Source organism: Polyodon spathula, chromosome 6 (genome assembly GCF_017654505.1).
Source record: "Polyodon spathula isolate WHYD16114869_AA chromosome 6, ASM1765450v1, whole genome shotgun sequence".
Classification (NCBI taxonomy): domain Eukaryota; kingdom Metazoa; phylum Chordata; class Actinopteri; order Acipenseriformes; family Polyodontidae; genus Polyodon; species Polyodon spathula.
Window position 1 is genome coordinate 46,069,837 of NC_054539.1, and position 24,549 is coordinate 46,094,385.

General features: G+C 38.6%; 1 protein-coding gene across 1 annotated transcript in view; it reads right to left on the minus strand.

The window, feature by feature from the left end:
* aplf (aprataxin and PNKP like factor) overlaps positions 1-24,549 on the minus strand; it is a 90,212-nt gene that overhangs the window by 25,233 nt on the left and 40,430 nt on the right. Inside the window, exons 3-6 of the mRNA XM_041252944.1 lie at positions 21,895-22,061; positions 14,396-14,561; positions 13,752-13,869; positions 3,466-3,614 (exon numbers count right to left, since the gene is read on the minus strand). Coding sequence (XP_041108878.1) covers positions 3,466-3,614; positions 13,752-13,869; positions 14,396-14,561; positions 21,895-22,061 — 600 coding nt within the window. The remainder of the gene's footprint in view (positions 1-3,465; positions 3,615-13,751; positions 13,870-14,395; positions 14,562-21,894; positions 22,062-24,549) is intronic.

Here is a 24,549-nt window from a genome sequence, read left to right on the forward strand (position 1 = left end):
TGAACCGCCGTTTTATATGCCGGTGGATCGCATTTCATGCAAAATTCTCTGCGTTTTTAGGAGCTTTAAATTAATAAGTAATAAGCACTTAAGCTGTGTAATCGGCCAAAACAATAGTTCCAAATGTGTTAGCAATACTATATAAGCACAACTGAAACCTGTCCCAAAACAGCAGGGGAAAAAACGAGTCAAAAAGCAAATACAAACATATTCTATTACATATACATACATATACTGTCTTGTTTTTTACATATCCTTAACAAAAATCTCTAAATCTCAGGACAATGCAACAGTGTAATCTTAACAGATTGTTTGTAGCAAATGTAAATTGTCATTAATATAATATAATATACTGGCAAATGTACTGACATTTACCAAAAAAATGTGTGTCTTTTCGTTCACATAAAGTCAGAAGAAAACAACATATGAATCCAAATTAACATGTATTTACAGTATAATCGTAAATCTCGAAAAACTACTCGCTTCTAAATCTTTTGTAGTCATTTTTGTATTACTTTAGTATAAATACATGTTAATTTGGATTCATATGTTGTTTTTTTCTGACTTTATGTGAACGAAAAGACACACACATGCCCGTTTTCCCATTGGAAATAGTCATATTTTGAAATATCACTGTCCTGGTCACAAAAGCAAAGTTTGTGGGGAATAATAGCCATTTTCTATACTTAAACAAATATGAATTACATGTAGGCCTACTTTTACATTTTCTATTAATTATTTATTAATCATCTGAGTCACTTTTATCGCTGTCACTTATTAGCAGTTGATTACACTCAAGCTCCTCCTCATCTTCCTCAGCTTCAACAGCAATGACAGAGACCTGGCGTTTAACAGAGACCCGCTGTTTATTTACAGTATTTGCCAGCAGAACAAGCGGGTATTGGAGACGTGATTATTTGAGACCAGGCAATTATTTGAAGTTTTACGGTATGTGAAAATGTGATAATTCATACTTTTCATTGTGGATTAACAGGAAAGTGCTAACAAATGTATTTGTTTTTTTTCCTGGAACTTGATATGCTGAGCTGTAAAGCCCAACACCTCCCAGCTGGCTGTAAATGCTCTAAATCTATCTAGAAACAATAAATACATTAATTTTAATAAAAGGCAGCTAGTACACAACACTTTTTTTTTTTTATTTTTTTTTTACAGAATAAGGCAACCCACACAAAGCTTTCTTTAATTTAAACATTTGTTGCCATTTTAATATAAAACATTATTTTGTGAGCAACCTACAAAAAAGTACAGTTCTTTGCACAAAGAAAAGACTAAAACCCAACTCAGTCTAAGAATGTTTTAAATTCTTATTTATTTATTTTTTTACCTAGAGTATTAAATATGTGAAGTGGCTGCAAAGAAAGCTCTTAGGATTTAGGACTAATTCGTCAAGACGTTTTTTCTAATTTATTCAAGGATAAAAGTATTTTAGTAAATTGCAGTCCATCAGCATGCTTTTAACTTTGGAAATTCATGTGAAAGACGGGTGTTTATATTAGTAAAAAAAAAAACCCCAAAAAAACACATTATGAATAATGCTTTCTAAATTTAAAATCACATGCTTTTTAAAACATGACATGTAAAACCAACAAGGCAGCAGCTAGGAAATTGAATACACCTACACATTTTAAGAGCATTATATAAACTATAGAAACATTAACAATAACATTTAGAAATGTAGTTTATAATGACAGTACCTACCCTGCTTTTCGCGTGTCACCAAATCCCTTCACCATGCTGTAAAATAACTACGACCGACGAAGGTCAGGGTGACTGGATCAGAAGTGCTGTAACTTTTTTATACTGGCAGATATATAAGTATTGATCATTCTGAAGCAGGCATAAAGCAAGCTAGTGAAAGTTTAAAGTGAAAAAGGATTATTAGATCATGATATATTCCACCAAAAAGAAAGTGTCTAAATAATGAATTAATCAAACTTGTGGATAGATTCCCACCATGTTTTCTGCAGAAAAAACTGAGATGCCGAAAAAACAGTTGAAATATCCTTCAGTGGATCTCCTTTGAAAATAACCCCCTGTGCAATGTCATTGTCACAGGGTAAACAGTTACCGAGTTATGAGGCCCTAAAGTGGACGTCAAATGACATCCCTTCCACAACCTAGAACCTTAGGGATAGCAGATACACACCTTTGCTTTTAATATGTCATCAAGCTGTGTTTTGCCTACATATGACAAAAAAAAAAAAAAAAAAAAAAAAAGAGAACTGTAAAGTGTTTCCTTCTGCTTAAATATGGCACACTTTATTCTTAAAGCCAGCATGCTTTTTGTGCTTTGTATTTATTTATTTTCTTTATATATTTTTTTTAACAATAATTTTTATTCAGACGCCCTGCCAGCCTCAGGGATTGCTGGTGTGCGGTGATCCAAGGACTCCCCAGCCGACCTAACCCCTACCCTGCCCGGGCAGCGCTTGGCCAGTTGTACGCTGCCCCCTGGGAACTCCTGTCCAAGTTTAGCAGTGGCATAGCTCAGATTCGAACTGGCGATCTCTGGGCGGAATGCCTTTACCGGATGCGCCACTCGGGAGCACCCATATGTTTTTTTTTAGTTTTAATTTTTAGTTTTTTATATATACCATTACCATAATACCGTGTTACACATACCCTGCAATATTATCTGCTGTCAATTAGGTTGCAACATTACTCAATTAATAATACAGCAGTAGAACAATTAAATAAAAAGTGATATACTGAAAGAGACCTGTATCAGATGTACATAACTCAATGGGATATTGTATCATTATGATCTGAACTTAACTTACTGGAAAATAACACACATAATCCTTTTTGCAGTTTGCCCCTTATTTTAAGGCAGGTTTTGATGTTTTTTTTAAATTGTTATATATATATATATATATATATATATATATATATATATATATATATATATATATATATATATATATATATAGTTAGTTCCCTCTTAATAGATTTGAATGCTTACTCTACACTGAATACATAAATTTGATATTTTATCAAGATTTTATAAGCTATTGCACTCATGTTGCATATCTTTGCTTCTGTAAATTAAAATTAACAAATGAGTGCATTACAGGTCAGAAATATTTAAGGAAGAGGAACGGGCTGCTTGATAAACCTTACACATTTTAAAAGGCAACTGTGTTAAAATATTAATAATCCAAGCATCAAAATAGACATGAAACAAAAAAACAACAGATGTTATTTATGCTGAAGACTGCAAGGCTCTCATTAATATGTTTATCATATTGGCCACTAATTAGAAGTGACATCAAAGAGCAAGTCAAACCTTTTATTTTAACATGTTCCTTTGAGTGCAAGATCTTTAATTCAAAGAGGACATACACACACAAAGGTTTCTAGATGAAGGTTCCAGTGTTTACTTCAAGAGATGAACATTACTTAAAACTCCTTGGGAAAATGGTTTAGATTAATTACAAACCTTACCCTCAATTTTGCTTGCTTGTTTTCATCACTCTTCTTCCTCCTCTTTTTCATTGGTGACACCTCTGCTTCAGAAGGCAATCTTTTGCTTGGAGTTCCACTGGGATTTGACAGCCCTTGTTTAATTTTGCATCCTCCTTTCCCTCCATTTCCTAAACACAAAATATAATGTTTTAACTAAGTTAAGGCATTTTTATAACATTTGTACACATGCCGTAGAAAGTCAATAGCAAATCTGTTGTAAGATAGTATAAATACTGTAAAGACATTACTGCCTGTATATATAAAAATTCTCAACATTCGTGACGTCATTTGACACAAATTATTGACAGTCAAACTGTTTATTCAGCAAAACCCATTTTCTGTAGTGGCAAAAAACAACAAAACAATACACTGGCAGGAAAAGGTCAATTGTACCTTACCCAACATAGAACTTGAGCTAAAAAATCACAGGGTACATTTAGAATTAGGTCTTTATCATCAGGCAGATCTCTTAGGTCACAGGTCAAAGTGAAGTGTGCAGTTAGATTTTGAAGTTGGCACCTGTGACAGTGAGACGTTGTCACTGGTTCTTGGTTGAATTGCCTTTATCGAAGCAGCTAGGACACACAACAGGAGATGCGTTGCTAAGTAATTGAGCAGGTAGGTTATTCCAGCACTGAGTTGATCGGGAGGTCCGAATTGGCTGGGAGCGTGCCCAGGGAGGCTGCGTGCAGCTCAAAAAGTGATTGTGCTACAGCTCGGGCCCTGAGGGAAAGATTACTGCGTTTTTTTTTTTTTCGTTTTTGTGTTGCAGACTCGTATCAACCCAGAAGCTCAAGCTATGGAGCCAGTACTAACCCTGGGAGCTTCTACCCCTGCACATGACCACAACCCAGGAGAGTGTCCGCTCCGCAGGATTAACTACTATGGAACCCTTCCACTGCAAGATGGTACTAGTGAAGGCACTACCAAACCGTGACAATTTGGAAAGGCCGTTTGAAGAGGCAGGAGTCGCTGTAATAAGGCCGGACCTCCGGAAGCCCAAAGTATGTCAGTTTAGGGGCTGTTAATCCCAAACATATAGTGAGGGTTTGCATAGAGTAGGATGTTCCTGGAGATTATGTGGCAAACTTTTATGTTTAGCTTTGTTTTCTTTATTAACACTTGAACCGCAACAGCGGTCATTTTGACGGTTTGAGGTTTTCAAATTTAAATTACTCTGCATGTCTGAAAGTTATGCGGTTGTCCGTTTGTGACGATCGGTAAATGTGTTGGTCTATAAAATATATTAGCTGCAAGTTCTTTAAATAAAGAAATAACTGTTAAAATAAAAATGTTAATCTTTCTGATCACTGTAGGATATATTCCCTGAATATGATAATATGTGTACATGTATTAATGCTATAACTGGACTAATTAATGAAACTGATGTGTCTTGGGGGAAAAAGGGCCCCTTGGTTCCTGGCAGGAATACTTAACTGAAGATGACCAGGGCTAGGAGGGGGGTATCTGGACTCGGTGAGGCTGAAAGGACAGTGAAGAGACTGCAAAACTGCAAACACAAGTGGTTTGGTGCAAGGAAGGCAAATTATAGATGTCTACAAGTCCCAACTGCAACAACAAGCTGCTGGACGAAAGGAAGCAGACAAAGGGGAAATCTCAAAGATTCGTTAAAAAGGCAAGATACACAAATTATCTCATGAACGTGGCTACTCAGCAGTGTGAAGAGACTAAAAACCAAAGCGAAATTGAACATTTTGCACTATACATCGAATGCTAAACAAGGTGCTAAGCAAAGCTGCAACTCCGGGACTAAAAACGGACCCAAGATGAGGAAGCAAGCTGCAAGCGAGTCAACTACCACAAGCAACGAGACCCGGCGAGAAGAGTGCCGTAAAACTTACAGTGACATATCAGACAAACCAGTCTGGGTCTGCTATACACCTAAAACCACAGCATCCAAAAGAAACTGTGCCCTGCTACCTGCGTAGTAAAAGATTCAGGGTGCTGCTACTGGGGGATCCTATACGAGGACTGAAGACTTTGTTACAGCTGTTTGTTGATTCTATCGAGAATTGAAACCTTGTTGCCAAGTTTGATCCAACGTAGGCCTGAAGACTGTTGCTGAGAGGACAGTTCTGTATTGGACACTTCAACAGATTGAGTTTCCAAACCAGTGGACCAAAAGTCTAACCTTCAAGGGACCGTTGAGTATAATTCCAGTTGCATTTTCCTTTCATGGAACTAAATGAATTAATTCTAACACATTCACATAGAAATGAACTGTTAATTATTTAGTTTGCACACTTTGCGTGTGAAATAACTTTTAGTGAAACTTGATGAAGTAACTATAAGTAAGCTACCTCATATTGTTATATGAATAAAGAATTTCTTTAACCCTTTGCCGCCGGACTGTTCTAATATCGTGCATTTTTGACTAATGACGCGCCCTGTGTTTTGTGATGTCTCACAGCAATAATAAGCCGTGTGGTAATCAAACCAGTCTTTCTGAAGCTTGTTATTGAGTAAATCCTATATGATACACTTCAAGAAAGTCGTGTACAGGAAATGCGATCGTCAGCGCCAACTCTGAAGCCGAGTTATATAGGAAGTTCGAGATATGCCAGGTGACTGTACATTATTTGCTTGCACTGACTGCAATAACTTTATTGTGTTTTACAAGCAAAACTGGTTTGTATTTACTTTGTATTACATGTATTGCTTTATCATCGTAGTTATTTTTTTCTATTGACTGTTTTTTTTCTGCTGTATACATTCTATATACTTTTCTTTATTTTTTACTTGCTGTGGTCACAACATGCAGGCTATGTTATTCTGTTTTACATAAAATAACTTGTTTTCATACTTGTTTTTACTATTTGTGGTAAAAAACACTAAACTTTTTTTCTATAACGTTTGCATTTAATAATATAGTAATACGGTTAGTGTTTGCTGCATGCTTATTTATTTTACAGTGGATGCTGAAAATAAAGAATGTGCTTTTCATGCACTTTATTAAATGTAAGAAAAATACTTTTATTAATAATAATAATAATAATAATAATAATAATAATAATAATAATAATAATAATAAAAAAAAACAACTGCATTTTCACTTGTTTGTACATTTTCAATGTACGATTTTGCATAAGACTTGACTAAGTACATAAGATGGTGCTGTCTGGGGCATTTTTTGTGCATGTCCAGATATGGGAATTCTGATTAGGCGGCAAAGGGTTAAAAGTAAACTTGCCATATACTTAATCTATACACCATTAATAAGCTTAATGTGATTGTGGAAGGGTGGTGGGTAATTCACTGACACAGGAGACAGACAGGTGAATTTGGCAACACCGCACAGGTGCCCAGTTTTATTTCAGGGTGCTATTTATTTTTTTTATCCCGCAGATGGCGCTGTGATTTACCAACGATGGTAAACAGAACCACGGGCATACCAAGCAATGGTACACAATACCGGCGCAATAAATACAATAATTCAAAACAGAAGGCACAAAGAAACAGGGAAAATAAAACAGTAACAAAACTACAAAGAAAAGGTGCTGCACTTGACAGCTATATCCCAGTCACTGCTACCCGTGCGACCTGGATCACCGTCCTACACTGCTGGCTAACTAGCCTGCTCCATTACAATACTCCGGGGTCTGCTACTCTCACTATCTCGCTCTGACACACTCAGTTTCGGTGTCGGTTTCTCCCGACTGGTTCTCGGTCCTCGACCAGCGCTTCCGCACTCTCGGCGCGTTTAAAGGGCAGACCTGAGGAAACAGCAGAGCATTATTTTATAAGGCCAACAATCTCCCAAGACTCGCCTCTCAGCCATTCAGAGAGGGGGAAAGTCCACACACCCACTTTCCCACCTCCCCGTGTCACTGCCATGACTCACAGGCGGTTGTTAGACGACTGCCGTCCTCTTCCTGCAGCCCTGTGAACACGCCAGCAGAGTCAGCACAGATCTCCCCCTGCTACAGTGATATATTCTTAAGATTGTCTGCATTATCTCAGATGTACTCTGTGATTGAATGTGGGCATCTGTGTGTGAGCGAGTGACTAGCTACGTCACACAGCCTGCGTGTCATATTGCAACTGCCTGCTAGTGAAGCATGAGTGCAGTGAGGTTTTTGAATTGTGTTTTGTGCTTCGAGACTAAGAGATTTACTTTATAACTTTTCTGATTTCTGTTTATTATTTGTGTACTTAATAAAACACTACTATTGATTAACCACTCCTTGTGTCTGCACGTGAATGTGTGCTCATAGTAAATCCTCGATCTTTAGAACATGTCAATTTAAATATTGTTTGTAAGAGAACTAATCAACCCAGATATTAAATTATCAATTATTGAATTGTTCCTACATCATGTTCTATTATTTGACCACCTTGAGTTGTCAGTAATTTTGATTGTCTATGCTTGAGATGAATCATATTATATACATTTATTTATTGGGTGCAATATACAACTAATTGTGCAACATAACATATATATATATATTTAATTGGTTCACTAATTGTGCAATATAATAATGTGTGCAATACTACTAATTCTGTAGGTACTCATGCTGCTATGACTATTACTCTACATTGCCTAACATCACTACTGATGACTATTTAATGCTGCTATTTCTACTCCTCTTGCCAATCTGCATGTACTAATGTTCTAATGCTTCTATTAGTCTACATTGCTTAACCTTATTCATTTCTGTGTTTACATGATTAACGATAGAAAATCTAATTAGAATTCAACTGTATACATGAATTGAAGTTTTCGGAAAACGCAGGATATTTTCGCATGCAAAGTACTGTAGTAGCCTAAGTACAATTTGAAGACCGGACATTTCTGTGACAGATCCAATATAGTGCTTTAACGAAGTGTCAGGTTTTAAATTAAAATATTTCTGTCCTACACCTCTATTCAGATCTCCCACAATGTGCAATCAGCCTTTCCAACAGCTCATACTGTTCTACTGCTGACTGCTGCATAATCCAGTGTATATCCTGTGTGTCATATTTGTTTACATCATTGAGTTGAATTTGTTTGAATTTCAAAACGTCAGAAAGCAGTGACATTTTAATCACCATTTTAGTGTTTGGAGCATTTTTCTTTTGTAGTATGTTTTGTAATTCATTTTCTGTTAACTCACAGAATCGGTGTTCAGCCATTTTCTCTTGTTGTGAAGAGTGCAGGGGAGGAAGGTGTTCCTTTGAAATGGACAGACCAAGACTATTCACCGGTTGTGTAAGGATGTTGGGGAAATAGTTCAATCGAATTTTCCTCCTATGATGAGGTTTTAACCAATCACAGGCTAGGATTTTTTAATCACTATATATATATATATATATATATATATATATATATATATATATATATATATACTATCTTAATATAATATATTACAAAACCAGATATTAGTTACATTTACATGTATGAACGCAACTAATATTGTGGTCATATTAGACTCCTTCCTACTTTCTCTGCACTCTTTGTAGGACCGACCCGACTTGCTTCATTGACACAACAGTGAATTACATGCCGCACAGCCAGGACAGGAACCTGCACCGTATGACTCACCCTGCACACTACACAGCTGTGCTTTTACCAGGCGAGCCATCCCCAGAAACAATTTTTTATTTTTTTTTTAATTATGATTAACTGAAATAAGCGTATAATGTAAACGAACTTTTAAGATCGCAGGACGCTTAAGACTTTGTTTGACTTTCTAACCGAGGACACACGTGCTGTGTGTCTATGCTCATTGTCTGAGCGCCATGCTGCTGGGCGAATCAACATATTACCAGGTAAGTGGATTGTAACTATCCCTGCATTTAATAACTGTAATTAAGTTTTGTTAACTGTGCTGGGCTGTGTTGAATTGTAAGGCTGATTAGAATACTGTGATAAGTAAACGGCTCTAGGCCTACAGGATAATATAATTTGGCAAATAGTGTCTTAGATCGCCAGACTTTCTAGGGGCCACACGTCCAAGGGCAGTCTGAGGTGGCAGTCAGATCGAGGACAGGTAGAGCTAGGACCTTTTCCAAATCTCTCCCAATGGCTATTAGAGGCCTCATTCCTACTCTGACAGTAAACGTCTGGATCCACTGGACAAAGTGTGCTCACTTTTTTCCCCCATTCTAGAATGAACACTGGTAAGTACCTGCTTCAGATACTGCTAATAATTCCATCTTCCCCTGTACTGCCTGCTATAAATTGTAAATTCTCCTTTTTCAACTGGCGTTCTCTGACTAACAAATCTCTATTTCTCATCAAATGTATAACTGATGCTAATCTGATCTTCTCTGCCTAGCAGAAACAAGACACTCTGTAAATGACAAGCACTCACTACATCTATCCACCCCAAATGGCTAGTCGACAAGTCAGGCCTCACTGGCAGAAGTGGGGGCACTCTGTGCTTGCTGCCACAACTTTCTCTTTGACAACCTTTTCTTTATTTGAGCATCCTGCTATCAAAATCCCCTCTCCCATGTTCCTCACCCTTGCTGTTATCTATAGTCCACCAAAGAACAACTCTGCTTTCTTTGCAGAGTTTGTGGAATTCCTCTCCCCAATTTGCACTTCAACTGACAACATTCTACTCTAAGGTGATTTCATAATTCATGTCGACTTGCCTTCTTCCCCTCTAGTGACCGACTTTGTCACGCTCCTGGACTGTCTTGGGCTCTCTCAATCTGTGAATGTCCCCACTCACACCAGTGGACACAACCTGGATTTGTTCATCACCAATGGTCTTGATGTTTGTCTCTCTGTCTTAGAGATCTCTCTGACCATTTCTTAAATCGCTGCCAATATAAATATTCCTTATCCTTCAGCTACTACTGATATTGTTATTTCCTTCCATCCCAAGAATCATCTAAATCATATAATACTTTCAAAATGTGTCTCTTCTTCCCCTCTGACTGCTACTCTCCTGTCTACCTGCCACAAGTTTGAGTGCAAGTGGAGGTTGTCTGAACTAACAGTTCACAGAGAGATCTGGACCAATAACCTCAGTGGCTACAGGCGTGCACCCATATCCATGGGACATATCCATCATATCCATGGGACACGGTAAACTCAATATTTTCTTTAAAACCATTGACGAAATCCTGCATCCAAACACTGATAAATCCATCTCCTGTTCATTCTCCTCTCTTACCTGTCATGATTTCTCCTCTTTCGTTCAGAACAAAATTGACACCACGCTCTCCTACCACACACCCAGTGTATTACTTGACCACCTTGACTCACCTCTGTTTGCCCCTCCTACTCTCTCCTCCTCTTCTCCTCTCTCTATTACTGATATCTCCAGCATACTGCTGAAATCAGCTAATGCCAGTTGCCCCTTGGACCCCTAGCTGAAAAATATTGTCCGTCTGTGTGTCTCTGATCTTGCTCCTTCCATTATGCACATTTCTCAACCTGTCCCTGGACTCTCCAAACTTCTTGAAAAAGCTGTAGCCAGCCAGCTGAAAAAACATCTCACAGATAACAATCAGTTTGAATCTCTGCAGTCTGGCTTTCGGCCGCATCACAGTTCTGAAACTGCACTGCTCTGGATTGTAAATGATCTCCTGCTTAATGCTGATGCTCCATCTGTCCTTGTCCTCCTGGACCTAACTGCTGCACTGCCTTCAGAAGTATGCTGGGATCTCTGGAATCCTGGCTGTTCTCTTACCTATCTGGATGCATGCAGTCCATTTTCTATGATGGAAGCAGGGCTGATGCAAATCCGGTCACTTGCGGTGTCCCTGAAGGGTCTGTTTTGGGCCTCTTCTCTTCAACATCTGCATGCTTCCCTTGGGTCACCGCATCCGCCAACATAGCCTCATGTTTCACTCCTATGCAGACAACACCCAGCTCTACCTAAAACTAGACCCTGGATGTCCCTCTGACATTTTCCGGCTCTCTGCTTGCATTCAATACATCGAGACTGAATGTCTGCCAATTTTCTTCAGCTTGTGGCAACTGCCACTTAAATGATGTTAAAATTACATCATTTTCTGTTCTTTAATTAGGATGGATTAAACCTGGCCAGGTTAAAATAAATTGTTTGTTTCTGCCCTATTTATAACTTTTATCGCCTGTTTGGTTTAGTTGTCCAGGCTTGAGGGGGTTTTTTCAGGGTTCATTGTATTAGGATGATTATTTTTTCTGTTTGAAAGCTCTTCTACTGTGCCAATTACGGTAATTTGTCTTCATTGAAGCCAGCTGGTTTCAGGTGATAAAAGAAAGTATTACAAGAAATAGAGGAGTGTTCTGAAAAGAGAGCTGATGTGTGTTTGCAGGAAGCAAAAGTTAGGCAGAGAAAAGTTTGTTGTGATTTTTTTTTTTCTTTTAGAGTAATAAAGCGTATTTAGAAACAATGTCTTTTTTCTGGAACATTGCTGAGCTAACCTGTTTTTTTTTTTTTTTTAATATCTGCACTGTTTGAAACTTAGAAGACAGAGATCAATTTACAACCAAGGAACAACGTGCAGCTGATCATCAGACACATGGGGGGAGTGGTGAGACTGTCTGTTAAATCCTTTTTTTTATGCTGGACATTGCTGGATTACAATTTTTTTTTTTTTTTTTTTCCATAGTACTATGAGCTTTTTGTTTTTCTTGAAATACATTTTTTGCAAGTTTGTTTTTTCAAGAGAGGAATGATTAAGTTTGTTTTTGTTTGTTTTTTTCTTTTGCAATAAGGAACTTTGTAGCTGCATTCATTTACATGGACTGGTTTCCCTTATATCAATACTATTTTTGCTTTTGCTTAGAAATGTATGTTTGTGTGCAATATTTTACTAGAAGTCTCCACTGTTAATTAGGTTATTTTAGATGTTGTTATATCTTTGCCATAATATGTCTTTGTTTCATTCGGTTCCATAATGCACATATGTATACTCTATATGCATTGCATTGTAATACAGTTTCTTATAGGGTAATAATTGAAGGCTATAATTGCTTTCTTTGCATGGATATGATATGCATTGTACTGCTCTACAGTTTTTTTTGGCATTGTTAAGTAACTAAAGATAAAACACTCTCTCCCACAAACTTTTGGTCCCATTATTCGATCTAAATCAGTCTAGCTATCTGTTTTTGAAATCTGTTAGTTTTGGCTTCTGTCTTAAAAGGCTGGTTGTTACAAGCTCAAGACTAACAAATCTGAACTACTTCTAGTAAGATCGAAAACTCAACTCAAGAATCTCAATACTGCTGCCTTGAACCTCAGAAACTGTCTGCTGCTGCCTTCCCCCACTGTACGAAGCCTTGGTGTACTCCTGGATAGTAACCACTCCTTTAGTGCCCAGATCCCTGCTTCTACCACCTCCGAAACATCTCAAAGGTCCGCCCCTACCTTTCCCTCCCAGATGCAGATATACTCTATCATGCATTAATCTCCTCTTGACTTGACTACTGCAACTCTCTCTATGGTGGTCTTCCGTCATGCGCCATAAAGCTGGTTCAAAATGTTACTTCTAGGATACTTATCAGATGTAGAAAACATGATCACATTACTGTCTTACCCAGCTGCACTGGCTACCTGTAAAGTTCAGGATTACATTCAAAATTCTCCTGCTTGCCTACAAGTCCCTTCATCACACAGGTCCAGAGTATCTCTCCAACCTGCAGAATGGCTATATCGCTCCACATAAGCTGAGGTCCTCTGACTCTGGCTTACTTGTTATACCCAAGCAAAAGTGCACCACACTCGGCAGATTGTTCTTTTAGTTTCATGGAACATACTCTCTGGAACCCTCTTCTAGCTTTAGTGTGGGTAGCTCCCACAGTTGCTCGCTTCAAATCAGTAAGACCCAAGACACACTTGTTCTCTCTTGCTTTCATGCTCTTTAAGCCTGATATATGTTATTCGTTGTTGTCTTAAATTGATATTTCAAGTTTTTCACTCAATCTTATTTGTACAATTCTGTATGACACATCCTAGCCTTGTATTTAATGTACTATGCCTGTATTTAATGTATTTGCATTGTTTTTTACTGTTTGTATTTAATGTAGTATGCCCTGTACTCATTGTATTTAATGTATCATGCATTGTTCCTCACTATCTTGTAAAGTGCTTTGTGATAGTGGTCCAAGAAATACATATTGGTTGATTGACTGACTCTCATTCAGGTGTGAAAGGAAAATTTTAAAAAGTTAAAGACAGTTTCTCATTCAAGAAATACAGGCAAACATCTACTTGACTATTCAAACTACAGAATACAATGAAGACATATGGACACTTCTTTAGGGTAAGGCAAGTATAGCTAGTAATATCAGAACACCAAATGGCGTTTACATTTACCTGATGCGGATGGCCCTGGGGTTTCTGACGCTCCTTTCAACATCCATGCCGGAAGCACTCGCCTCTTCTGTGCAGGTTTGGTTACATTTGGAGGATGAACTGCTCCTGTAAGGCTAACCTGTTAAAACACAGTCAGATAAAATCATTACAATTATTCACATCTTTTGTTTAACAAGCATTACTAAGCTGTCTTGTGTTGCACCCTTTGAATAATGAACACCACTTCATACAGTATATGAGGTGTGCTGTATACTTGGATAATAGTACTTTTTAAAGTGTACAGTGTTTTTGATATGATATCATATAGTTTGATATGATACATATGTTAGTATAATGTGCAAACTGTAGATACCTCATTGAAGAACTCCAAAAATACGCAGTAGCATGGTATTCATCCTATTATTGACAACAAAGTTAAGCTTCTTTTTTTTTTTAGTCTGAAAGATATCCAAGCACAATCTTATTTTAAAGCTACCAAACATTCATATAGCTTGGTAACGCAAGGCATTGTACTCATATATACACCAGCAATGGTAATGTGATTTGCTGTAAACTGTATAACCTGTTCAATAACACAATAAACTTTATTTAAATGTAGTCTTTACACGTATACCATTTCCCCAAATACAATAATTTATGCTCACATGGTTGCCGAAAGGCGAGTTCTCTTGTGTGTTGCTGCCTTCTTTTTTTGCCAAGCTCTTGAAAGCAACCGAAGATTCTTCTGCACTGCTTACAGACTGCTTCTCCCCTCTTGCAGATGCAATATGAGGTATTGCAAAAGTTTCTTCATTCAGAGTCTGGCTGTTTCTAAAATAAGACCAGATAGATAGATAGATAGATAGATAGATAGATAGATAGATAGATAGATAGATAGATAGATAGATAGATAGATAGATAGATAGATAGATAGATAGATAGATAGATAGATAGATAGATAGATAGATAGATAGATAGATAGATAGATAGATAGATAGATAGATAGATAGATAGATAGATAGATAGATAGATGAAGAGTCAACAAGAAGAGCATTGCTTTCATACAAATATATGCTGCCAGGCACAACTCTAAAGGAACTAAGGGGAATGTTGATATTAAGTGGTACCAGCATTTTCAACAGACTAGTTAATTCAATTAAGTGATTTTAAACAGCAGTGTGTTCAGGTGCTTAAAAATGTCAGAATCAAGTGCATCCACAGCTGAGTGCACTCTGTTTGTGCCTTTAGGAGCAGTTGATGTCACTGAATTGTATCTATTAAATTGGATCTCGCTGTTTAAATGTTCAGCGTGAAAGTCATTGTCATCTGTTTTTTTTTTTTTGCCATGAGATAACATCATAATGTTTACGGTCACTTTCAACAGCCAAAGCAAGGTCCAATGTACAGTAAATTGACTACAGGACCAAGGACAGAGCACATTAAAGTACCACTGCATTCACTGAAAGGATCACCGACACCCATTTTTAAGGTGAGCACTGGCAGCAGCCATCACAAAATGCACATATATTTGTTAAAAAATGTTATCTGATGAGGATAATGTTATCTGATGAGTGGCCATTTTAAGTACTGTATGTTCTTTAACTCCTTTGTGCAACCTAATCTTTGTATTGACCACAACCTACTTAGCACTGCCAGGGATGTGTTTTTTCTTCTGAATCAATGTCACTGCAGAAATTGTACACAAAATCCATGCTTACAGATAGTGACAAAAGGGCCACAAGTGGTGAAAGCCATAATGATACTGAGGAAACTAATGTTATGATTGTGGTGGGGTACACCTGCCCCTGTGTGTATCTTGTGTGTACTTTGTATTATTGTTTAAATGTCTTGTTTTGCATTTGTTTTTACATAATGTTTTTGTTATTGTTTTTTACAGCATGGATGGGGTTAAAATCCCCATCCAGCTAAACTCGTACGGAATGTGGCCATCTCCCAAATGAATTTAGTACTTATCAACTGGGGAAGTGGCCACATATATAAAAGCGAAGCCGCCGCTCCAGAGAGGTTGATGAGAGTGGAGAGTGAGAACGAGTCGTGAATGAGTTTAAAAGGAAATATACTACAATTGTAACTCGTGTTGGATTTCGACCAGCATGGTACTTGTGCACTTTAGTGTTCAAATTTACTATCTGTTTTGTTTCAGGCAACGTGCCTTTGGTTTTATGAAAGTGTTTTGTTTTTTTATAATAATTGTATTTATTCATTACCCGCAGCATTGTTGTCATTCTCTTCCTGGTTTGACGTCACCACAAAGCTTTCTGTGTGACAATGAGTCTATAGAATTTACTGTGTCCAGCTCTTACATACTATTTGTTTAACCCTTTGCGGTCCTGTGTCGGACCAGGTCCGACATTCCAATTTTACCTTTCCAGTCCAATGTCGGACCCTGTCCGACATCATCAAAAAGACATCAAGACATTTGCAGAGCTTTTTGTGATGTTATAGTAATAAAATAATGACTTAGATCACATTATTGAGGAGTTTGGTGGTAAAACAAGTGATCAGGAGAGGATTTATCAGTATACACGACTATGAAGAGGTATGTGAAAAATACAGCGAACAAGGGGTGGGGCTTGTCTGGAGATACAGTACTGAGTGTCCTATTGATATGCAGGGCCTTTTAAACCTGTTTTACTGTGGGGAAAAAAAAAAAAAAACTTTAAAAAAGCATGTGTAAAATAAATACTGTGTGTGACAATAAATTGGACCTGACACGCCTGACAAGCGCTGAATAAATGGACCGCTAAGGGTTAAAGTTTTACTATAAACAGTGTGATAAAGCATCTGTGCCAAGGCTGGTCTGCACCCTTAAAACAGTAGACCCAGACATCAAAACTGCAAGTTTAAAGCACTTTTGTGCATGTTTAAAAAACACACTGTAACAAAAAATTTCAAATCTAACTCCCACTGGAGTAATAACTAAGCTTTTCCAAATCCCTAAACTATAAGACAGACGGCTAAGCCGTTTACCGGTTCAAGAAAAACACTTGGAACACACAATATATTTTATGTTTTCAGGAGAACAACACAGGTTCACCCATTCAGGTCTCTTCACAGTCCTTCACGCAGACAGCCCTTTAAACACATTTTAAACCTGCTGTCTCATATCCCTGCCTGCCTGGTGCGGCCCAACCTCTCTCAGCATGAGTCCCCCAAGGATCAGGCTTGGGTCCTCTCCTGTTCTCTCTCTACACCCGCTCCCTGGGCCTCATAGCATCCTATGGTTTCTCATACCATTTCCATGCTGATGATACTCAGATCCCCCCTCTTACCCCACCATCCCCTCCCGTATCTCTACCTGTCTGTCTGCTATCTCCTCCTGGAAACACTTGCATCACCTCAAACTCAACCTCTCTAAATCTGACCTCCTTTTCTTCCCCTCCTCTGATCACTCTATCTCCATTCCTCTGGAATCTACCACGCTCTCTCCGTCTTCCTCAGGCAAGAACCTTGGTGTAACCCTGGACCCCTGCCTCTCCTACTCCCAGCATATCTCCACTCTAGCACACATCTGCCGTTTCTTCCTGAGCAACATACAAAGAATCCGACTCTTTCTCACCAACTAATCCACACAACTCCTCATCCAGGCCCTGGTACTCTCTCGCCTAGACTACTGCAAATGCCTCCTGGCCGGACTTCCTGCGTCCGTTCAAGCTCATCCAGAACTTCGCTGCTCACCTGGTGTTCTCTCTGCTTCGCTTCTCCCATACTGCTCTACTGCTTCGCTCACTCCACTGGTTCCCAATCACCACTCGCATCCAGTTCAAGACTTGTACTTGTCTACCAATGCCTTGACCAGACTCCACCCAGCTACCTCCAGACCCTCATCTCTCCCTAGACCCCCACCCGACCTCACCTCTTCGCTCCGCCTGCAGTAGAAGACTGGCTGTACCTCCCCTGAGTTCAGAGCCTGCTCCTTCTCCACCCTCGCCCTGCAGTGGTGGAACGACCTTTATATGGATGTCACGACTGACCTTCCGGCGCCTCCTCAAGACACACCTCTTCAGACAACACCTGTAAAATTCAACTCTTCCCTTCTGAACAATATAGTATTATAGCATGTATTTTCTGTATACAACTGTAAGTCGCTCAGGGTAAGGGTTCTAATACATAAATAAATAAATAAATAAATAAATAAATAAATAAAGAGCCAGGTGTCCCTCATTCTATTAGAGTCAGGTGTAATCCATTACTGGCTCCATTTCTAAGCTCAAGGCATTCTGAGGAATGCAGTCCTATACACATTTTAATCCCCAGGACTACATTTCTCCTCTCTTCTCTCCCTACTCTGCCACAACAGTGTTTACTATTATTTGTATTCACATCATTGCTACCAAAGTAAACTCACAATCCCATCACTCAAAACTGCAATGGAATAGAGTGATCTTTCTACCTGTGTTATATTACTCTAATCTAATGGTTATTTTGCAAACAAGATTTTACTGTACTGATACATTTCTTCAAATTATTATTTCAATCTGAGGGCGCTAAATAGACATTAGTTTGTGATGCAATCAAAAGTAAGATAACATAATGGTTGTTTTGCAGAGATAGTCTAATGAAATGAATATATAGAAATCTAACTATAGTGAAGGTAAATTTCAAGAATAACCAAGTGGCTTTGGCTGATGACCGAATGTCTTTACAAAATAAACATGACAATGCTTTACTTCGGCCATTTATTTGTAAATCTCAATAAAGTTAGGTTATTATCATAACTCTGGTTCCCTAAAATAGAAATGTAACCATTACAGTGTGGGTATTTACCTTTGAAAGACCTGAAACCTGAATAAGACATATCAAAACTGCTCAAAGAGCCTGTGACACAGTAATGGCCCACCCCCGAGGGTACAAAAGCACTGCGGTAATAGACCTCAACATAATTTTTCCTTCAAGCCTGCTGCAATCATGGATGTAGCGACCTTGAAGGCTAATGGTTTCATTTCTATTTCATGGGAACCAGGGTTATGATAATAACCGAATGTTCCCCCATCAAGATGAACTGTAACCATTACCGTATGGGTGAGTGTACCAAAGCTGTCACAAGGGCAATATTGCAAAATGACTGGAATGCTACAAGGCTAAGCTGTTATCATACAGAACCCCAGTAACAAGTAGCTAGGCCTAAAAAAATGAGGGTGAAACTCATCTCTATGCCTGTGTTGTAAGGGTCGACTGAGAAGCCACCCTTAAAACTCTAGTTCCAAACCAGGGTTTTGAGGATCCATAACATTAAGTCTGTACAACCCAGAAAAAGGTATTGGGTGTAGCCCATATCACTACATTGCAAATGTCTTTGACAAATGCATCCTGGAATAAAGCCCACGAAGTTGCCATGCCCCTGGAGAAATGGGCTGTGAGCTTTTCTGGAGGGGGCAAAATGGCTAGCTCATAGGCAGTCCTGATTGTTTCTGCTATCCATTTGGACAGCCTCTTCTTAGACATGGCTCAGACTGCCTCCAACTTTATGTGCTATCAACATAATATGCTAGTGCCCACACAGGGCAAAGCGTACGGAGCTATCGCTCCCTGTCAGACAGAGCGCTCTGTAGAGATTGCGCTTAGAGAAAAGTGCACAAAAGTCGCAGAAACGGTTTTAAAAGTGCCTCCTTGGTGTGCTCTGGCTCCAGGCTGGAAGAGCATCTGCTGTGCTTGTCCTCAATAGGCAGACTGGCCTTCCATGTCTCGCAGGGATGAAACCCAGGCTTGATGCAAGATGCAAGGCATCCCCGGGCGATCGCGAACATGCATCCCTGGGTGATGGCAACTGGCCTCCCTGGGAGGTGCAGAACAGACCATCCCAGGCATTGCAGGCTGGGCAGCCTTGGGCATTGCAGGTTTGGCAGCACTCAGCTTTGCAGGCTTGGCAGCCCGGTGGTGCAGGAGTTTACCCTTTGGAGGCAACAACAGACGCTGTCCCTTGGGAAGTAGCTTCAGCTCCTCCTGTGTGAGCAGCTCTTCTCCCTCTGGCAGTGGAGGCGGGAGCAGCGGGTAGTCTCCCACTGGCAGTGGAGGCAAGAGCAGCAGATAGTCTCCCCCTGGAGATGGAGGCAGGAGCAACAGGAAGTCTCCCCCAGGGGACTGGTGCAGCTCTCCCTCAGTCACTGGGGAGTGATGCGGCTCTCTCTCGGACGCTGGGGACTGGTGCAGCTCTCCTTCGTTCACTGGGAACTAGTGCGGCTCTCCCCTGGGCCCTAGCGTGGAAGTGCCTGCAACCTGTGGTGGTGGGAGCTGCAGGTCGATTCCTATCTCTGCAGCCAGGTAATGGAACACCATGGTTGCTATGTCTGGGAGGGATGCTGGGTGATGTTGCTGTTCCCAGTCTTCCCACTGCTTCACATTCGCTCCTTGTGCTCCTCCCTCGTGGGTGCTGGAGCTTGTGCTGACATTTTCCCCTTCTTCCTGGGACAGCCACTTCTCCTTCTCACAGTACTCGCAGTAGTACCACTACACTTCCATACTCTCCACTGCTTTAAAAAAATTAAATAAATAAAATAAATCTTAAAAAATAATTCACCCGCAGTACTGTTCCTGACCTGAGTCTGTGGAAGCGCCCACTTTTCTGACCCCGTATGTGAACAGGATGGCTTGTGGGTGACGTCAGACCTGGTAGTGAATGGACACAGTACACTGGTTGAATGATACACGCAGGGTCAGGGGTTAACCCTTCACATAAGGCTTCAGGAGTCATGTATAACTCCAAGTGCTACAAGAGTCTGTCATGCTGCAGTAAGTACATATATATTTTCACTGCCTGTCTTTGTGGCATTTTGTGTCACAAATAAAGTGAGATTTTCTAAATGATTTAAAATGCATTTAACAGAATGTTGTTTTTCATCAAACTACTAGGTATTTGGAGTACAATATTCTTCAACACCATTGTGAATTGTTTTATCTGCAAGTTTATCAGAATGTTGGTTGTTCTACATAAATGGTTCACAATATTGTTCAGTACCATGTTGAACTAGTTTAAAATTTCTCAATTTTGCATTAATAGAAGCTAATTAATGATTATTTTGTTCATGGAAAACATGTATGCAGAAATAAATATATTGTTTATGGATTTGTATGGATATTGTTCGACAGCAATGTTTTTTGTTAAAGTAAAATGTGTGCGGAAATACATTTAAAAAAAATAAAATAAAAATGCAGATTCTTCATTCTTCGTCCTCAAATAAGCAATTTGGACAGTTACCAAAACAATTTTTGACTTATTTTAAAAAATACACACTTTTTATTGTTACTATGAAAAAGGAAAATATATTATTTCAGTAGAACTTAAATAACAATTTGTTTACAAGTGTAGCATTATAACAATATAAATCACAAAATAACATTGTGCAGTCAGATCACGTTTTAGAAACTATTTTATGTGTTATACATTTCAAAGCAGAAGCCCTTCAAACTCTCATGAATGCTAATGTCTATCTAGTACATACACATCAGAAAACTTCAATCAAGTCATATACAGGGTGATAAAAGTTTACCACACAACCCATCGTATCATTGATGTGGTAAACATACTTTCTATCTTCCAGTTTCGGTTTTGTGTGTGTATCGCTGTTACGTACATTATTATCTGTGAAGTGTACTTCATCAGCAGAATAAATCGGTTCCAACCCCTTGTAACATCAACAATGACATAAATACCCTCCTCTCATTCGCTGTAGTAAGCATCCATTTTTTACTCGGCAAATGCAGCCATCCATTTTTTACTGCTCATCTATGGATTGTCTGTCAAGCACATTTCTTAGGGATTGCTGCCATTTGCCAGCGAAAAACTAAACTGCAGACTATAGTACCACATATTCTGCTTATGAAATTTAGTGTGGCAGGTCAAAAAGACGTGTTAAACTTTGCAGATGCACATATAACCCCTGCACGCTATAGTCACGAGTGACAAATTTGGACTGGTTAAGCAGCTGGGTGATTAATGATTATGTTATTTCTTCATAATTTCTGACATTTACCAATAAGCTTTGAGAGGCCATAAGATTAACTGGTCAGTGTATGAAAAGCAATCTATTTCTTCTTAATTTCTGACATTTACCACCTTATTTGATTGACCGTAACACATACTCATTTTTTTTTTTTTAAATCCTAACACAATAACAGACATAACCCACATGTATAAAGTATGTACCTTTGTGTGTTATTGTTTTTGCTGTCAGTTGAGATGACCCTGAATATGTATTTGTCTGGAAGCAAAGAAAAAAGGTTTCCTGGGTATAGAGGCTGCCACTTATCTTTCTCCAAGGGCCGAGGGGTGTCTTCAATTGAGGATTGATAGAAGCACGGATTAAAATGGGTCTGTAATGAAAGTAAAAAAGGGAAAATACATGAATACATCTTCCAGTTTAACATACCCATTGACTCAAGAGACAACAAAGCAATTCGGCATTTTTTCTACAAAATCAGGGTTATAAGTAGTTGTCTGTCATCTTTGGATGAATCAATGGCAATTTCTACATGACTCATTCAAGTCACTGGAGGATACGATCGTATTGGTAACACGATTAAGAGAAAATAGTTGCTTCCGGCAACTTGGCTCCGAGCTGGCTATTTTAAAATAAAAATTTCACAATAACAGTAAGTTATTGTAGTGATGTTGAGTGATTAATCAAAAATACAGTTAATTTCCGATTATATCTTGACCTTGTTGTCTAACAGACAAGGATTGTGTATTTTGATTTGTTCTATGGTCACAGACCTAAATGATTATTTTACTGTTAGATTAAATCCCATTTTAAAGAAGAAGAAGAAGAATCCACTGTTCTGGCTTGCAATCATGCTTGTGATCAGAACTGTGAATTATGACTGAATGATTATTACGTGCACATTGTCATTTTTCTATTTCAAACATGATACACATACAGATATATATTTCTTCATGACATCTAGAATATATAACCATATTGAGATAATCTCTGCTTTTTGTTAAGTGTATGGGGACTTCAATTTATGCTTTGTTTCAAGCACTAAGCTAATTTCCTCCAATGTTGTATCAAATTATCAAAATTGACTACCTTCAAAGGCAAATTAAGAATAACAGAAAAGAATATGGAAATGATCTAAGATCAAAGAGCGCACAAACAGAAAATGGAACAGCAGACATTATTATCCCTATGAGAAATGTATTTAAAGTGAAGACCTTGAGAAATTTATGCCAGAATACTACTAATGTTAAAATATTTTAAGAGCATCTCAGTTACAGTTGTGTGATTAAGTTTCATTTGAGCATAATACATTTTGAACCACATGGCCGAATTTTCCTTTTAAAATTTCAGAGGAATATTTAAATATTAGGAATAATACTGTAGCGATGTCAGTTGACACAGGCATGTGCAATACACTCCACACACAGATGGAGGGCAGGCGCGAACCCGGGACCTCTTGGACTAAGCATAGTGCCGATACCGTTGTACAAAACAGCTTGCTCTAATGCAAAGGAGCGTATATCGGGCTTAGGTCTTCGTGTGTGATTATGTCACCTACCAGCCCTATGCTGCCTGCCCCAGTGCACACTACAATATGATGAACCGCCACCTGATCCTCGAATTATGCTGGTAAACACATCCTGATATTTATTATTTTTATAAACTCTACTGAATATCTCAATTTTGATTGTATTTATTGGTTTGAACCTAAAATCATAGAAGTAATACATAACCTTGTGCATCGTGTATAGCTGTAGTCCTATGCATCAGTATGACAGCCTATAAATATTTGAATGTGCAATGATTTAAAAGAATGTTTTTGAATATGACAAAGTAATCATTGCCAGCTGGTGAATTCTGGTAATGACCACATGCTGCCCATTCAAATGAACCAAGACGCTTTGCTATGTTATTATTAAAGACACCTCAAGGTGCCCTTTGCAGCAGCAAAGAAGTTGCTAAAGGGATACCTGCATCATATTTTTTGCACACGTTTCAGGATATTTTATATATATAGAAACTAGGGCAGCGTATTGTTGCTCGCTGTCTTGGGTGCTCACAGCCAGCAATTTCAAACCTGGCGAGACACTCTGTCAATGATAGGCCACGAAATGGGAGACAAAGAGTCACAACACTGGCCCAAGATCGACCGATCATTTTGCAGCATCTTTGTGGTGTCAATTGTTAATAAGCACAAGAAAAAGCCACTGCACCTGCTCTAAAACAGAGTTTGTCATTTTTCGATCACATCTAGTGAATTTTATCCAACTATAAAGTGATAAGTTTCTTTTGATGCTCAAATATAAGTGATATGTTTCTTTTAATGCTCAGTATATATGAGAGTTGGTGAACTAAATACGAATTCACCATTGCAATGAGAATCGCTTGAGGAGTTGTAATAGGGGTAATAGTTTTAACAGTTTTTGTATAATTAAACCTGCAGAGAAAAATAAGCTTGCAACAATAATTAATTTAGAGAACAAATGGTTGAAAAATATGAAACTGGTATTATGAAAAATTGGCTGCCATTATGTAACCTCAACATTATGCTTGATTATCACCATGACAATTTATCTTCCTACAAATCAGATTTATTTGGTTGTTTTCTTTTATTTTAACTAATTTCCAATGAGCAGCCAGGCAAGTAAAAGAAAAAAAAAAGAACTTGTTTTAACTTGTTCAAAAATACTTAACTGTGGTTTCCAATACACACTCAACTATAGCAATAGACTGCAGTAAATCAAACACTATTAGCTCTGCTCCTCATACCCTCAACAGTGCAAACACCTAGAAAGCTGTCGCATGAACTGTCACAGAGCTCCTGATAAGGTTTTGGGTCACTGAGTAATTTACTCTCCTTT